The 14,280-nt window shown below is 41.7% G+C and overlaps 3 protein-coding genes across 5 annotated transcripts; 2 read left to right on the top strand and 1 right to left on the bottom strand.

Annotated features, from left to right (window-relative positions):
* The first annotated feature begins 205 nt into the window (after positions 1-205).
* cib1 (calcium and integrin binding 1 (calmyrin)) lies at positions 206-2,987 on the top strand. The gene is made up of 7 exons (XM_066669114.1): positions 206-436; positions 1,136-1,170; positions 1,564-1,654; positions 2,103-2,256; positions 2,429-2,547; positions 2,655-2,743; positions 2,825-2,987. Exons 1-7 carry the CDS (start codon positions 386-388, stop codon positions 2,844-2,846), a joined length of 561 nt encoding a protein of 186 aa, XP_066525211.1. The 5' UTR covers positions 206-385; the 3' UTR covers positions 2,847-2,987.
* Positions 2,988-3,041: 54 nt separating this feature from the next.
* On the bottom strand, positions 3,042-10,416 carry rccd1 (RCC1 domain containing 1). Of its 3 annotated transcripts, none has more exons than XM_066669113.1 (9): positions 9,989-10,416; positions 9,552-9,871; positions 9,212-9,430; positions 8,696-8,861; positions 4,963-5,084; positions 4,496-4,594; positions 4,276-4,416; positions 4,151-4,180; positions 3,042-3,281 (listed from the first exon to the last, which is right to left on the bottom strand). In XM_066669113.1, the coding sequence occupies exons 2-9, from the start codon at positions 9,775-9,777 to the stop codon at positions 3,124-3,126; spliced, it is 1,161 nt and encodes a 386-aa protein (XP_066525210.1). In that variant the 5' UTR covers positions 9,778-9,871; positions 9,989-10,416; the 3' UTR covers positions 3,042-3,123. The 3 variants fall into 3 exon arrangements, with proteins under 3 accessions (XP_066525210.1, XP_066525208.1, XP_066525209.1); XM_066669111.1 differs by having other exon boundaries at positions 9,191-9,430; positions 9,989-10,414; XM_066669112.1 differs by having other exon boundaries at positions 9,191-9,430; positions 10,009-10,414.
* On the top strand, positions 10,045-11,944 carry dynlrb2 (dynein light chain roadblock-type 2). The gene is made up of 4 exons (XM_066669115.1): positions 10,045-10,126; positions 10,436-10,511; positions 11,429-11,596; positions 11,685-11,944. The coding sequence occupies exons 1-4, from the start codon at positions 10,124-10,126 to the stop codon at positions 11,726-11,728; spliced, it is 291 nt and encodes a 96-aa protein (XP_066525212.1). The 5' UTR covers positions 10,045-10,123; the 3' UTR covers positions 11,729-11,944.
* Positions 11,945-14,280: the final 2,336 nt, after the last annotated feature.

Genomic DNA, 14,280 nt, shown 5'->3' with positions numbered 1-14,280 from the left:
TTCTGACTGAGCCCAGTACCCTGGAGATGGGTGCGGTTTATGTTCATTTGTGCTGTCTTATGTGGATATTCGTATGTTCTTTCTTTCTAAGAGAAGACAGTAGTTTTATAGTGGCTATCTCTGATGGACATCACACGGGCTTGTTCTGTAAACTGTGTAAACATCGCCCCCTGTTGTAATAACGGTGCATATCTTTTGTTTTGTTCACTTCGCACTTTCATGCAAATTCGTTTCTATAGAGACTGACACGTAAAACAGGAAGGGGAAGCGAGAGTGGCGTAAGAGAAATTGATAAAGTCCTAAACGAGTTGATAATCCTCGAAGTTGTGGCCTTTAATCCCTCCATCTGCCAACACATCGCAACTTCTGCGCCGAGGACGGGGCGATGGGGGCCACGGCGAGTAAATTACCGAAGGAGCAGCTGTCCGAGTATCAGGTAAATACTGACAGGGTCCTCTCAAGTTTCATTAGCCTAATGCGGAGCACAGACAGTGTAGCGCTTACAGAGATCAGCTCCTTACTTTTAACTGACATCAGACTCAGTTTGCCTTCACAAAAGCGCAGACTTTTTATAAGCAACGCTTATAAAACCACGAAAGCACAAAGAACCACAGGAACATTAGGCTAAATAGTTCTGGGCTTGGTTGTAAATTGTTCTCCTTGAATTAATAATTCATATGGTTGTTTAAAATCACTCTTTAAAGAATTATTTAGAGTACAGCAACAAAGTCAAAGACCCTACCTTGCTAAGACTGTGTTTATTTACTACAAGGTATTCAATTTGATTAAAAGTTTTGTATTAAAAGGCGAATAAACATTTTCCTCAGTTTTAAAGCACAAACCTTCAGTTTTATAAATAGACTACTAAATATATTTATTAATTTCCTTAAGGGAACATTAATTCCAGGGTTACCAAGTCAGGGGAGTGCATTATAAACTTTTAACGGACATTAAAATATAAAATCTCTACACATCTGATAATAATAATAATAATGTGCATTTATTTGTCATTGTACAACCAAATGTGTCTTCTGCATTTAACCCTTCTGCATCTGTATTTATATTACTGTATTCTTGAATTGTACATGTTTATGTCACTCGAACTGATAAATGTGATTTATCTGTTTATCTTTAGGAGCTCACATTTCTCACAAAGCAAGAGATTTTACTGTAAGTAAAACCAATACTGTACTGCTACATACATCCATTATCTGTAACCGCTTATCCAATTTAGGGTCGCGGGGGGTCCAGAGCCTACCTGGAATAATCGGGCGCAAGGCGGGAATACACCCTGGAGGGGACGCCAGTCCTTCACAGGGCAACACAGACACACACACATTCACTCACACACTCACACCTACGGACACTTTCGAGTCACCAATCCACCTGCAACGTGTGTTTTTGGACTGTGGGAGGAAACCGGAGCTGCTACATACATTGTTATTTTTATTGAGCCTCATGTCATAGTGAACTTTGATTTATGGCACCCAACAGCACTGTGTCCTTCAGTAAGTCATATATAATTTACATTAGTGAACTTAATTTCAAAATCTTCTCTTCTAGGGCACACAAGAGATTTACTGAACTCCAGGACAGACAGCATCTCAATACACGTATACCCATGAGTAAAATTCTTACTTTGCCTGAGCTCAAGGTGAGTAACGTTGTGACACTACCTTAAAACTGAAATGATTCAAATCTGAAATTTTGAGGGCTGTGTGGACCTATAAAATCCAATCCTTTCAGATTTGAATCACTTCCAAATGTTCAGATCAGAGTGTATGTGTCTTTTTGCCTGTACACATGCACCTAGTGCTGTCATCATCAGCGAGCACTGTCACCATGGCAAAACAACACCGGGTGATATATTGTGTTTTGCTGTTGGTGACTTCTGTGCATTTATGCCATTTCAGGGACGTATTTGTAACTTTTACCTGCTCTTTGATAAAATATTTGTCAGACACTCCATATAATAATTAAACAAATTTATATGTAACATTATTGTCTCAAGGTTACTCAGACAATGTTTTATAGTTTTTTTTTATTTGTAGGGAAGCATACACCCAACATCTCAGTAATTCTATACTTTCAATTGTATACAGTCAAATCCGTTCCGACAAAGGATCTGCCACGTGTTCTCAACGTCTGACGCAAAGGATGGGAGCTTGTCCTTCGAAGACTTCTTGGATCTCCTAAGTGCCTTCAGTGATTCAGCAACCCTTGAAATAAAATCTCACTATGCTTTTCGGATTTTTGGTAAGCTTGGTTCCTGGACTTGCAGAAACTGCCAAAAATTTCCCTCTTCTTGTTTTAGCCACCTTAACAACTTAGTTATGTAAAAAAATGGGGCACATATAAATAATAAAAAATGAGGTCTAAAGTTTATGGTTGAATTACAGTATTCTTTTTTAATGTTCCATTTTCCCAGACTTTGATGATGATGGCACTCTTGATACTGCTGATCTCGAGAAGTTGGTGAACTGTCTGACTGGAGAGACGGATGACACAAAACTAACTCAAGAGGAAATGAAGCAGCTCATTAGCAATGTGAGTAAGATAACTTCACACGAAACTGTCATTTTGAATGATCATTCCTTGCACCTGAAGTTATCCATCATAAAACATACAATAGAGTGCACTCTTCAATTCTACAGATCCTTGAGGAATCAGACATTGACAAGGATGGAACTGTAAACCTCTCAGAGTTTCAACACGTTATCTCCAGGTCTCCGGATTTTGTCAGGTAAATTACATTTAGCAGTGTTGTCACTAAACATAATATTCCTTAAAATATGTAGTACTAGTGATATGTTGTATTTTGCAGTTCATTCAAGATTGTGCTGTGAAACACTGAAGACACTGAGGTCCTGTGCTTTCTCAAAATTATATACATTTATTTGTTTTCCTAATATTACTAAAGCTGTATGATTTGTATCAGCATTTCTATTCTTTTTTATTGAAAATATTTGTACATATACTCCTTATAAGCTGTCCTTTCTAACCTGTATGTTGCAGATATTTGTGTATTTAATAAATGCACGTTATTTCCCTTAATTATGTTTCTGAAAGTTCATTACAAAAGTGAATGATCCTCTGTAGGAGATAAAGGATTGCATGTGTGGGTCATAAGGCGGGATGCTCCCTTGGAACAGCAGATACAAATGTGTTCCACAACCCACAAACAACATCTTCCACAAACATTGCACCGTTTGAGAAGTACTCCACAACTTTAGGTTCATCTGAACTGCATTTTGAACCATGACCCAGCTGACCATAGTGACCTGTTACAGAGGAAATAAAAAGTATTATGATTTTAAAAACAAACAAACATTTACACACACACGTATTACCATCTCCTTGTTTCTACACTCACTGTCCATTCCCTGAGTTCCACTGACAATACAGGAGTCCATTTGTTGTTATGTATACTTTATTTTCCCCTTTTCACACCTGTACTGTAAATGGTTAGGATCACCACAGAACAGGTATGCATTCTTATCACTGCAGTGACACTGGCGTAGTGGTGATGCGTGTTGTGCTCGTATAAGTGGATCAGACACAGCTTTGCTGCTTGAGTTTTTACACACTGACAACTCTCTGTCCACTCTATTAGACACACCTCCCTCGTTGGTCCACCTTGTAGATGTAAACTCAGAAAGAGTACCTCATCTATTGCTGCCCAGTGTGTGTTGGCCGTCCTCTAGTCCTTCATCAGTGGAGACAGTATGCTGTTGTCTGGTGGACTACTCTCAGTGTCGCACTGACACTGAGGGCTTCAAAAACTCCAGCAGCACTTCTGTGTCAGATCCACTCATACCAGCACAACACACACTAACACATCACCCGCACGTCTGTGTCACTGCAGCACTAAGAATGACCCGCCACCCACATTACACCTGCTCTGTGGGGGTCCTGACCCTGAAATACAGGGTGAAAGGAGACAAAGAATTTATAGAGGGAAACATATAGACTCCAGTCTGTAACTGTAGAACTTGAATGTGCTCCTGTTGACAGTCGAACTGAGAGAATGGAGAGGGAGTGTAGAAATAAGGAAGAGGTCATAATGTAATGATTGATCTGTGTATTGGTACATTAACTTATTTGTGATTAACATATTTATTAGTCCATAAATGTGAAGTACAATGTTTACCCCATCCCCAGGTGTAAAGGTTTCCAGTGCCTGGGAGAAAAAAAAAAAAAAAAAAAAAAAAAAAGATTAATTCTTCTTTTCCAAACATATTAACATCAGAAAGTGGACAATATGAAAACTCTTACTTGTGACAGCTGCAGTATGGCGGGACCCACAGCTGACCTTGCAGATTTCAGACATTTCTGAAACATCCACAAGTGCAGGGAAGGCTTGTATTGAGATGAACACATTACTGTCTCCTTTATTCAGCATTAGTTCATCTTTCCCTATTGAGAAAAGGTATGAAGAGTAGAATGTAGCATGACCAGTAAAGTGTATGCAGTAATATTTATGAGACAGACGCACCAATATTTTGTCCTCTCTGATTTGCATCCTTGAGACCTTTTGATGGCAATCCTATTTGACCACTCTCATTCCAACCCCACACATAGAGGTCTCCACCAGCTATGCACAATAACACATCATATTAGTCACTTAGACTTAACACTTCTTAACATTGCTTGCTGGCTTCTGGACTTAGAAATATGATAAATGTAGCAGTACACAACTCCAAATCCAAAAGTTGATTAATAGTGACAGACTTTAAATGAGCTTTTACAAAATAAGGAAACTTTCCTGGTTTATGACTAATAAACATCTACCATTTGTTTTATATCAATATATCATTTCATATTTATCAAGAGCTACTAATAATTGTGGAATTATTCATTCTGCTGATTCTGTAAACAGCAATAAAAACTCAAAAATAAAAGAAGGAATAGCTGAGCAGCCAAACTTTATGTGAATAGCTAAGAAAGAAGTGATATTCTCACCACTAATGCATGCTGAATGCCAGCACCCAGCAGCCACGTGTTTCATAGGGAGACCACACAGAGCCTCTACTGCTTGGGGCTTTTCTTCAGAAACAAGACTACCATGACCTAGCTGACCATGGCTGCCAAACAAAAGCAAAGCTTATTATGCAGATGTAAACTGGTGATAAAATGTACACAGGGCCATCAAAAAAAAAAAATACAATAAAATAATAATAATAATAAAAACATGATCGGAAAATCAAAAAAAAAAAAAAAAAAAAAAAAAAAAAAAAAAAAAAAAAAAAAAAAAAAATCTCCTCCTTGGATCACCACCTTAACGTGGTGGAGGGGTTTGCGTGCCTGTGTGAGCCTAGGAGCTATGTTGTCGGGGGCAATAGCCCCTGGTAGGGTCTCCCAAGGCAAATTGGTCCTAGGTGATGGGCCAGACAAAGAGTGATCCATAAAGACAAGGATGAAAAAGATAACAACGAGGACACAGCCTCCCTTGCCCGGAGCAGGGTTACCGGGGCCTCACCCTGGAGCCAGGCCTGGGGGAGGGGCTCCTTGGCGAGCGCCTGGTGGCCGGACTTTCACCTATGGGGTCCGGCCGGGCTTAGCCCGAAGGAAATACATGGGTCCACTCTCCCATGGGCCCACCACCTGTGGGAGAGGTAGTAATCCGGGTCTGGTGCATTGTGGATCGGGTGGCGGTCGGGGTCGGGGGCCCTGGCGTTCTGATCCTCGGTTACTGAAACTGGCTTTCGGAACATGGAACGTAACCTCTCTGGTGGGAAAAGAGCCTGAGCTGGTGCGCGAGGTTGAGAGGTACCAGCTAGATATAGTTGGGCTCACCTCGACACACAGTATGGGCTCTGGAACCAATCTCCTTGAGAGGGGCTGGATGCTCTTTCACTCTGGAGTTGCCCAGGGTGAGAGGCGTAAGGCAGGTGTGGGCTTACTCATAGCCCCCCAGCTTAGCGCCTGTACGTTGGGGTTTACCCCAGTGGACGAGAGGGTAATTTCCCTGCGCCTTCGGGTTGGGGAAAGGGCTCTGACTGTTGTTTGTGCTTATGCACCGAACAGCAGTTCAGAGTACCATGCCTTCTTGGGGACCCTAGAGGGAGTGCTGGAGAACACTCATTCTGGGGACTCCATTGTTCTGCTGGGGGACTTCAACGCTCACGTGGGTAATGACAGTGAGACCTGGAGGGGCGTGATTGGGAGGAACGGCCCAGCTGATCTGAACCCGAGTGGTGTTCAGTTATTGGATTTCTGTGCTCGTCACAGTTTGTCCATTACGAACACCATGTTCGAACATAAGGGTGTCCACAAGTACACCTGGCATCAGGACACCCTAGGCCGCATTTCGATGATCGACTTTATAGTCGTATCATCTGACCTGCGGCCATATGTTCTGGACACTCGGGTGAAGAGAGGCGCTGAGCTGTCAACTGATCACCACCTTGTGGTGAGTTGGATCAGATGGCGGGGGAGGATGCCGGACAGACCTGGCAGGCCCAAACGTGTGCTGAGGGTTTGCTGGGAACGTTTGGCAGAGGAACCTGTCAGAAAGATCTTCAACTCCCACATCCGGCAGAGCTTCGACTGCATCCCGGGGGAGGCTGGTGACATTGAGTCCGAGTGGGCCATGTTCCGGACCTCCATTGTTGAGGCGGCTGAACGGAGCTGTGGCTGCAAGGTTGTCGGTGCCTGTCGGGGTGGCAACCCCCGCACTCGGTGGTGGACACCCCGGGTGAGGGGGGCTATCAAGCTGAAGAAAGAGTCCTATCAAGCCTGGTTGGCTCAGGGGACTCCGGAGGCAGCCGACAGGTACCGGGGAGCCAAGCGGCTTGCGGCCTCGGCAGTCGCTGAGGCAAAAACTCGGGTGTGGGAGGAGCTCGGTGAGAACATGGAAAACGACTTTCGGTCGGCTCCAAGAAGTTTCTGGCAAACCGTCAGGCGACTCAGGAGGGGAAAGCAGTTTTCCACCAACACTGTATATGGTGGGGGTGGGGAACTGTTGACCTCGACTGGGGACGTCATCAGACGGTGGAAGGAGTACTTCGAGGATCTTCTCAATCCCACCAGCACGTCTTCCGCAGAGGAAGCAGAGCTTGGGGACCCCGGGGGGGGCTCGTCTATCACTGGGGCTGAAGTGGCCAAGGTGGTAGGGAAACTCCTTGGCGGTAGGGCCCCGGGGGTGGATGAGGTTCACCCCGGGTTCCTCAAGGCTCTGGATGTTGTGGGGCTGTCCTGGTTGACACGTCTTTGCAACATCGCGTGGACATCGGGGGCAGTGCCTCTAGACTGGCAGACTGGGGTGGTGGTTCCCCTTTTCAAAAAGGGGGATCGGAGGGTGTGTTCCAACTATAGGGGGATCACACTCCTCAGCCTCCCCGGTAAGGTCTATGCGGGGGTACTGGAGAAGAGAGTCCGACTGATAGTTGAACCTCGGATCCAGGAGGAACAATGCGGATTCCGCCCCGGTCGTGGAACACAGGACCAGCTCTTTACCCTCGCTAGGATCCTGGAGGGTGCATGGGAGTTTGCTCAACCAGTCTACATGTGTTTTGTGGATCTGGAGAAGGCATTCGACCGTGTCCCTCGGGGTATTCTGTGGGGGGTGCTCAGGGAGTATGGGGTACTGGGCTCTTTGTTACGAGCTATCCAGTCCCTGTACAAACAGAGCAGGAGTCTGGTTCGTATGGCTGGCAGTAAATCTGACTGGTTTCCAGTCAGAGTTGGACTCCGTCAGGGCTGCCCGTTGTCACCGGTTCTGTTCATAATTTTTATGGACAGAATTTCTCGGCGTAGCCAAGTGGCGGAGGGTGTCCGGTTTGGTGGTCTCAGGATTCCATGTCTGCTTTTTGCAGATGATGTGGTCTTGTTGGCTTCATCGAGCCGGGACCTCCGGCTCTTGCTGGACCAGTTTGCAGCCGAGTGTGAAGCGGTAGGGATGAGGATCAGCACCTCCAAGTCCGAGTCCATGGTACTCAGCCGGAAAAGGGTGGAGTGCTCTCTCCAGGTTGGAAGTGAGATCCTGCCTCAAGTGGAGGAGTTTAAATACCTCGGGGTCTTGTTCACGAGTGAGGGAAAGATGGAGCGTGAGATTGACAGGCGAATCGGTGCAGCGTCAGCAGTAATGCGGGCTCTGTACCGGTCCGTTGTGGTGAAGAGAGAGCTGAGCAGAAAAGCAAAGCTCTCGATTTACCGTTCAATCTACGTCCCAACCCTCACCTATGGTCACGAGCTTTGGGTAGTGACCGAAAGAACGAGATCGCGGGTACAAGCGGCTGAAATGAGTTTTCTCCGCAGGATGTCTGGACTCTCCCTTAGAGACAGGGTTAGGAGCTCGGACATCCGGGAGAGACTCGGAGTGGAGCCGCTGCTCCTCCACGTCGAGAGGAGCCAGCTGAGATGGTTCGGGCATCTGGTTCGGATGCCTCCTGGACGCCTTCCTGGAGAGGTGTTCCGGGCATGTCCAACGGGGAGGAGGCCCCGGGGCAGACCAAGAACACGCTGGAGAGACTATATGTCTCGACTGGCCTGGGAACGCCTCGGTATACCCCCGGAGGAGCTAGAGTCGGTGGCTGGGGAGAGGGAGGTCTGGGTTTCTTTGCTCCGACTGCTTCCCCCGCGACCCGGACCCGGATAAGCGGTGGATAATGAATGGATGGATGGATGATCGGAAAATGGAAATTGATTTGAGGCCATTCATTTTAATTTTAATATTCAGGATTAATTTTCTCACCTGGCAGATCCCCAGGTGTAGACAGTGCCAGAGGCTGTGAGAAGAACTGCATGTTCAGCTCCCAGCGCCAGGTTCACGGCATAAAGCTGGGAAGAAAGTGGCTGGAAAAAGGGAGGTTTTGATGCTATGTATCCTCCTGATACCAGTGGAAATTTTATAGTGGGCCCTTGTGGAATCAGACATTTTCAGTCAGAAAGACTAAGGACTTAAAAGAAAATAACACAGATGCTCTACAACATGATAAAAATGCTAGTAGTTTTTTTTTTAAAAAAGTATGGACTAAAGAGAATTGCCCAAAGTTGGCCACTGAGGATGTTTGTAGAATTGTCAGAAAGCAGTACAGTGTATTAAATCATGTGTTTGTTAGGTATTTTAGCAAAATGGAAATAATTATTTGAAATGATTCATTTGAAACCTATGTATTTATGTATTTTTGGTCTTTGGCCAGCCAAGATAAAATGTTTGAGGACTCCTGAACTACAGAAATTTATTTACCAGAATAAAAGGGTGTGCTACCAGTGTCGTCAGAAGTATATTGTACTCTACTCCAAGCAAGTGCTCTTCCAGTTGGCTTTAAGCTCCAGCACTCCACTCTGTCAGCAAAGCTGAGGGTCAGATATCTCTCACTGATCAGAGCATCCTCACATCCTTCACTCTCTGGAACTCTGAGTCCTCTGGCATTTACATCACCGCCTGAGTCATTTATGAAGCCTGATATACAAACATGTGGGTCATCTGAAATTTAAAACATAAATAAAATTATTAACTACGAATAAACACTATTTTAATATTAATAACGTGGAAAGGGTAAATAAACAACAGACATAATAACCACTAAAGTAAGCTTATCTCTTACCATTTATTTGGATGATAGCTGTACAGCTCCAACTTGCAACAATTTTGCTTTTTTGCTTTTCTGTTTCTGTCTTATGTTTTGGGCTCAATTGTTTTTTGCCTCCACAAGTGCACAAACTTCCCAGGGAGACTGGGCTGAGCACTTTAGCGCTATCTACATATTCTCCATCTTTTTGTCTTGGGACTATTTGTCCAAATCCATTGAATCCAAAGCCAAACCAATTCATTGACTTACAGTGTACAGACTTACAGCGTAAACGCCTTACAGTTCTCTGGTCTGATAAAATGTGAGACGTCGATCATGAAGTCGGCAGCAACTAACTGAAAAGCAAGATAAAAGTCATCAAGACAAGTGAAAGAAATTATTTTGAAATTAAAAAAGAGTAGAAACATATTTGACGAGTTATCTGTATGAATACGTTAATGAGAAATATTTACATTTAGAAGAAAAGTTAAACCTTTTGGTTTTTTTTTATTTCTAAGCTTAATTCAGCTGGCTTCACACTTCCATCTCCATGTAGCAACGGAAAGCACATCAGGGATCAGAGCAGCAGAGAGCAGAGCGGACGAGCTATGGTAAATGTACACCAATTTTGCTGCATAATTACATTAAACAATGACTTTTTGTTGTAGCAGAATAGTTTTCGAAGCCATTCTGGACTCTTGAGCTGTCATTTATAATTGTGAACTCTATAATTATCGTTGGGCTACGTCCGAAAAAAATCCCACTGCTACCGGCTGTGTATTATTTTGACATACTAGCTACTTAGTGTAGTGTTATATGGTTTGGGTCTTTGTATTTATGGGCTGTAAGCTACAAAATTATTCTCATTTTCGTAACAACGCTGTCGACTCTGGTTTCCTCTCATGATGTATTCTTTTCAGGCTGAAGTCGAAGACACGCTGAAGAGAATTCAGACACACAAAGGCGTTATAGGGACAATAGTAGTCAACGCTGAAGGTAAACACCTGTGTACTTTTCATGGTGCTTAGTCTTAATTATAGCCAAAGTGCCCTCAGCATTAAAGTCCCCATCAGGTCACTAAACGTCTGTTCACAAAATGAAAGATTTGGAGGTCCCCCCCCCCCCCAAAAAAAAAAAAAAACTAACACAAAAAAATATACCCATCCACAAAGTTCCTTAAATGTGGTTTATAAATTACTGTACACCTTCATTCCGTAGATATGGATCTATATGCAAATTATAATTATAAATATGCAATTATGCTGCTCTGTCCAGCTTGAAATCCCCACCCCACAAATTGACAGGATTACTTTCTTATGATGAAGAATCCATGACGATGTGGATCTGCCTGTTTGTGACTGTCTTGGGGACACAAGTTTCAAAGATGAAATGCAGCCATGGCTTTGACTGCTTATAACCCTAATGATTCTAGCACATATACATGGTAACATAAATTGTTTTTCAAGGTAATGCAATTATTAACTAGAGGGGGTTTAATATTGCATACATACATTTAAAAGGCTACATCGTTGAAGTGATAGATTCATTGATGATTACTATAAAGGAACACTACTGTATTGAAATCCTGATGACTTTATATAGGCCTTTGTCCTCAATGAGTGAAAATAAAGTAAAATCAGTACTGTATTGTTATGGGAGTATGTGACAGATTAGTATTATTTACACAATTTCCAGGCAAATGTTGTTTGAAGTTCAAGTATTTTTGTATGTTTTAAACCTCAGTTTTAAAAACCTGTTTTTCACTTATGTAATGATTTCTCTGTAATGTAGTATAATTTGGTCTCTCTAGGATTGCCTACAGGCTGTTAAACAAACTGTACTGAATGGCTATTGTTACTGGCAATTCAATAAAGGGACATTGTCTTTGACCCACTGTCATTGGATTTTTTTAGGCATTCCAATTAGAACAACTCTTGACAATTCCACCACAGTACAGTATGCGGAACTGCTCCACCAGCTGACGATGAAAGCCAGGAGTACAGTGAGGGACATTGACCCTCAGAATGACCTGACTTTCCTACGCATCAGATCCAAGAAACATGAGATTATGGTTGCTCCAGGTAAGCCATGTTCTATATCAGATACAGTAGTCCTTGGCTTAAGATTCTTGATTATCATGAGATAATAGCAGTTTCTTTTTGCTTCCAGATAAAGATTATCTACTGATTGTGATCCAGAACCCAAGTGAATAGTCTTTTGCCATACACACTTTATGTATATAATCAACGACTCATTGATTCATTTTCTTTGCACTGTTTTATATACCCATTTTCTTACTGACTGATCATCTGTCTACTGAACTGGAATGTCTTCTTATCAGACATACACTGATGGATTGTACATGTTCCTACAGATGTTGTCTTGTTGAAATAAAATAAGGGAGTGAAAAACAATCCTTTTTCCTAGCTAATTTTATGGTGTGTGTGTGTGTGTGTGTGTGTGTGTGTGTGTGTGTGTGTGTGTGTGTGTGTGTGTGTGTGTGTGTGTGTGTGTGTGTGTGTGTGTGTGTGTGTGTGTGTGTGTGTGTGTGTGTGTGTGAGACAGAGAGAGAGATTTGGGGCTGGCGTTGTGGACTAAACTTTCCACTAGAGGGAGATATTGCTTCATTTACAGTGGCAAAGAAGAATGCGCAGAGATTACAACAGAAAACTGAGATGGTAAACAAATAGAAATCTTAGAGGGTCTCTTCTGGCTTTAAATATATTATAAAATTAAGTTAAAGTTTCAGTTGGGCTTGTAATTTTTTTAAATTAATTTCTTTTGGTTAATTTGAAAGATTCCAGTGCTCTTATGGAGCTATAAATTTTAGTTTATATTCTGAAATATGAGGGTTGTTTGTCATGTCTTTGTGTGTATGGATTAAATTCATTATTAAAAACAAACTCTTTATTATCATTTGATCAGTAAGTTCATTAGGATAAACATGATTAAATAGTGATTTTGAGTTGTTTAAAAAAAAAAGTGAAAGAAACATTAGTTTTTATTGTACTTCATTATAGTACGTTACTCCTCTTTAACAGCTGTGTTTTGAGTTGTATTAAGTTCATTGTAATCACTGTAATCACACAATCAAATGAGGAATAAATAATAATAATAATAATAATCCTCTTAATATTCAGGCTAGGTGTTTGGGAGACTATTTTGGACACTGGGTTCTCTCTTTAATACTGGATATGTTGAGCCAGCCACTTTGATTCTGACAACAGCATCACACCTGTGCAAACGAATGCTTATCAACCAATAACATATATAATAAATTATTTATAAGGCTTCTAGGGCTTGTGGGGGACTACAATACGCCACAATAATAAATGCATAATGTAATTAATGAATTGTGACGCTGTACAGGCACCAGAATGTACTTGTTTTAAAGTTAATTGGAAAACTGCAGTCAGAACACAGTGAGTGATATATGTTATTGTGTGTGTGTTTTGAAGCACAAGAGCTAACATTGTAGGCTGAAATACAGTGCAGTAAAACATGGATGAGGTTGGCTTCATACTGGAATTTTCCATGGCATAATTAAGGTGGGATGGGAAACCCAAATAAAATGTTAGAAAGCAACTTTAGCAACCTAAATGAGAAACCTGCCTATTCAAAAAATAATAAATCTGTAACACTTTAATACAGCCCATGTTTTAAAGTGTAGCATATTGTGTATTTTTCCGGTACTTACAGTGGAACTTCTCTATAAGAATCAGTTCACTAACAATTGTGGGCTTAGAGTCATAACACCAGTAAAACACATAAAAGTAAAACACCAGACTTAATGTTGTTTTTGGTCTGTCATGGCCTTTAATTAGCCCAAAAATAGTTGAAATCTTGGCTCTGTTTGACCTATTGTATTCGGTTGAAATTTAAACATATAACTTTCAGCTAACTCTACCCCTGCATCTTCAAACAGTGGAAATACATACAGAAAATTTGCATAAAAAGTGAAGAACTTGTAAAAGTGGTTAATTTAAGGTGGAGTCAATAAAAGCAAATAGGAAGATCAAAACTAAAATGTTTATTTTCTTCTTGTGTTACAGTGTGCTGTAATGTTCTACCTCATCTGTTTATAAAGAGAGTGGGGCAAAATACATCAAGGGGTGTTTATAATTTGCATAGGTTTAGGCACATGTTTATGAATTTTCTAATTACAATTTTAATAGTTTTTGAACATGACTAATAATTAAAAGTATTTATAGATATTTACAATTCAATATTAATCAAATCTTCCTCCCAGAAATGTCTCCATCTCACACACAGCACTGGATAATAATAATAATAATAATAATAATAATAATAATAATTCAGGTTCTTAGGATTCTGCTGATACTGCATTTTGGGTGACAATACAAGGACTAGTTTACTTTTTGATAAGATCTGTCCTGAAGAATTATGCAAAAGTTTGTCTCTATGTAACATGTAGCAGGAAATATGGACCTTGAAACATTTTGCTTTAATATAGCAGCACCATCAGGCCTACTGGGCTAAGCATGAGCACCTGTGCAGCAAGAGGGGCCACCTTCTGTTGATAAAGTTTCATGTCCGTACGACATATGGTTTGGAATGGGCATTCCATTTCACTGGAGAAAAATAACAATAGTAGTATGGACGTATTAGAGTAATACTACTGTATAATAATAATAGTAGTGGTATAACTCCATTCTGCTTTATTCCTGCTCTGTGAGAGGGGAATTATTTGATGTGTATATTTCTTTAATAATGAGCAGAGCTTCGTAAAAGGACTGGTACCACA

The sequence above is a fragment of the Hoplias malabaricus genome, chromosome 4, assembly GCF_029633855.1.
Source record: "Hoplias malabaricus isolate fHopMal1 chromosome 4, fHopMal1.hap1, whole genome shotgun sequence".
Taxonomy (NCBI): domain Eukaryota; kingdom Metazoa; phylum Chordata; class Actinopteri; order Characiformes; family Erythrinidae; genus Hoplias; species Hoplias malabaricus.
This window is presented reverse-complemented; position numbering and strand designations above follow the sequence as displayed.

Coding starts and splice junctions, on each gene's coding strand:
- dynlrb2 (XM_066669115.1), top strand. Junction 10,512..11,428: donor AATAGTAGTCAACGCTGAAG/GTAAACACCTGT, acceptor GGATTTTTTTAG/GCATTCCAATTAGAACAACT. Junction 11,597..11,684: donor TGAGATTATGGTTGCTCCAG/GTAAGCCATGTT, acceptor TTTTGCTTCCAG/ATAAAGATTATCTACTGATT.
- cib1 (XM_066669114.1), top strand. CDS start 386: ATGGGGGCCACGGCGAGTAAATTACCGAAGGAGCAGCTGTCCGAGTAT. Junction 2,257..2,428: donor CTATGCTTTTCGGATTTTTG/GTAAGCTTGGTT, acceptor CCATTTTCCCAG/ACTTTGATGATGATGGCACT. Junction 2,744..2,824: donor AGGTCTCCGGATTTTGTCAG/GTAAATTACATT, acceptor TGTATTTTGCAG/TTCATTCAAGATTGTGCTGT.
- rccd1 (XM_066669111.1), bottom strand. CDS start 9,777: ATGAATTGGTTTGGCTTTGGATTCAATGGATTTGGACAAATAGTCCCA. Junction 4,595..4,962: donor GCATTCAGCATGCATTAGTG/GTGAGAATATCA, acceptor TATTGTGCATAG/CTGGTGGAGACCTCTATGTG. Junction 3,282..4,150: donor CCTTTACACCTGGGGATGGG/GTAAACATTGTA, acceptor CCTCTGTAACAG/GTCACTATGGTCAGCTGGGT.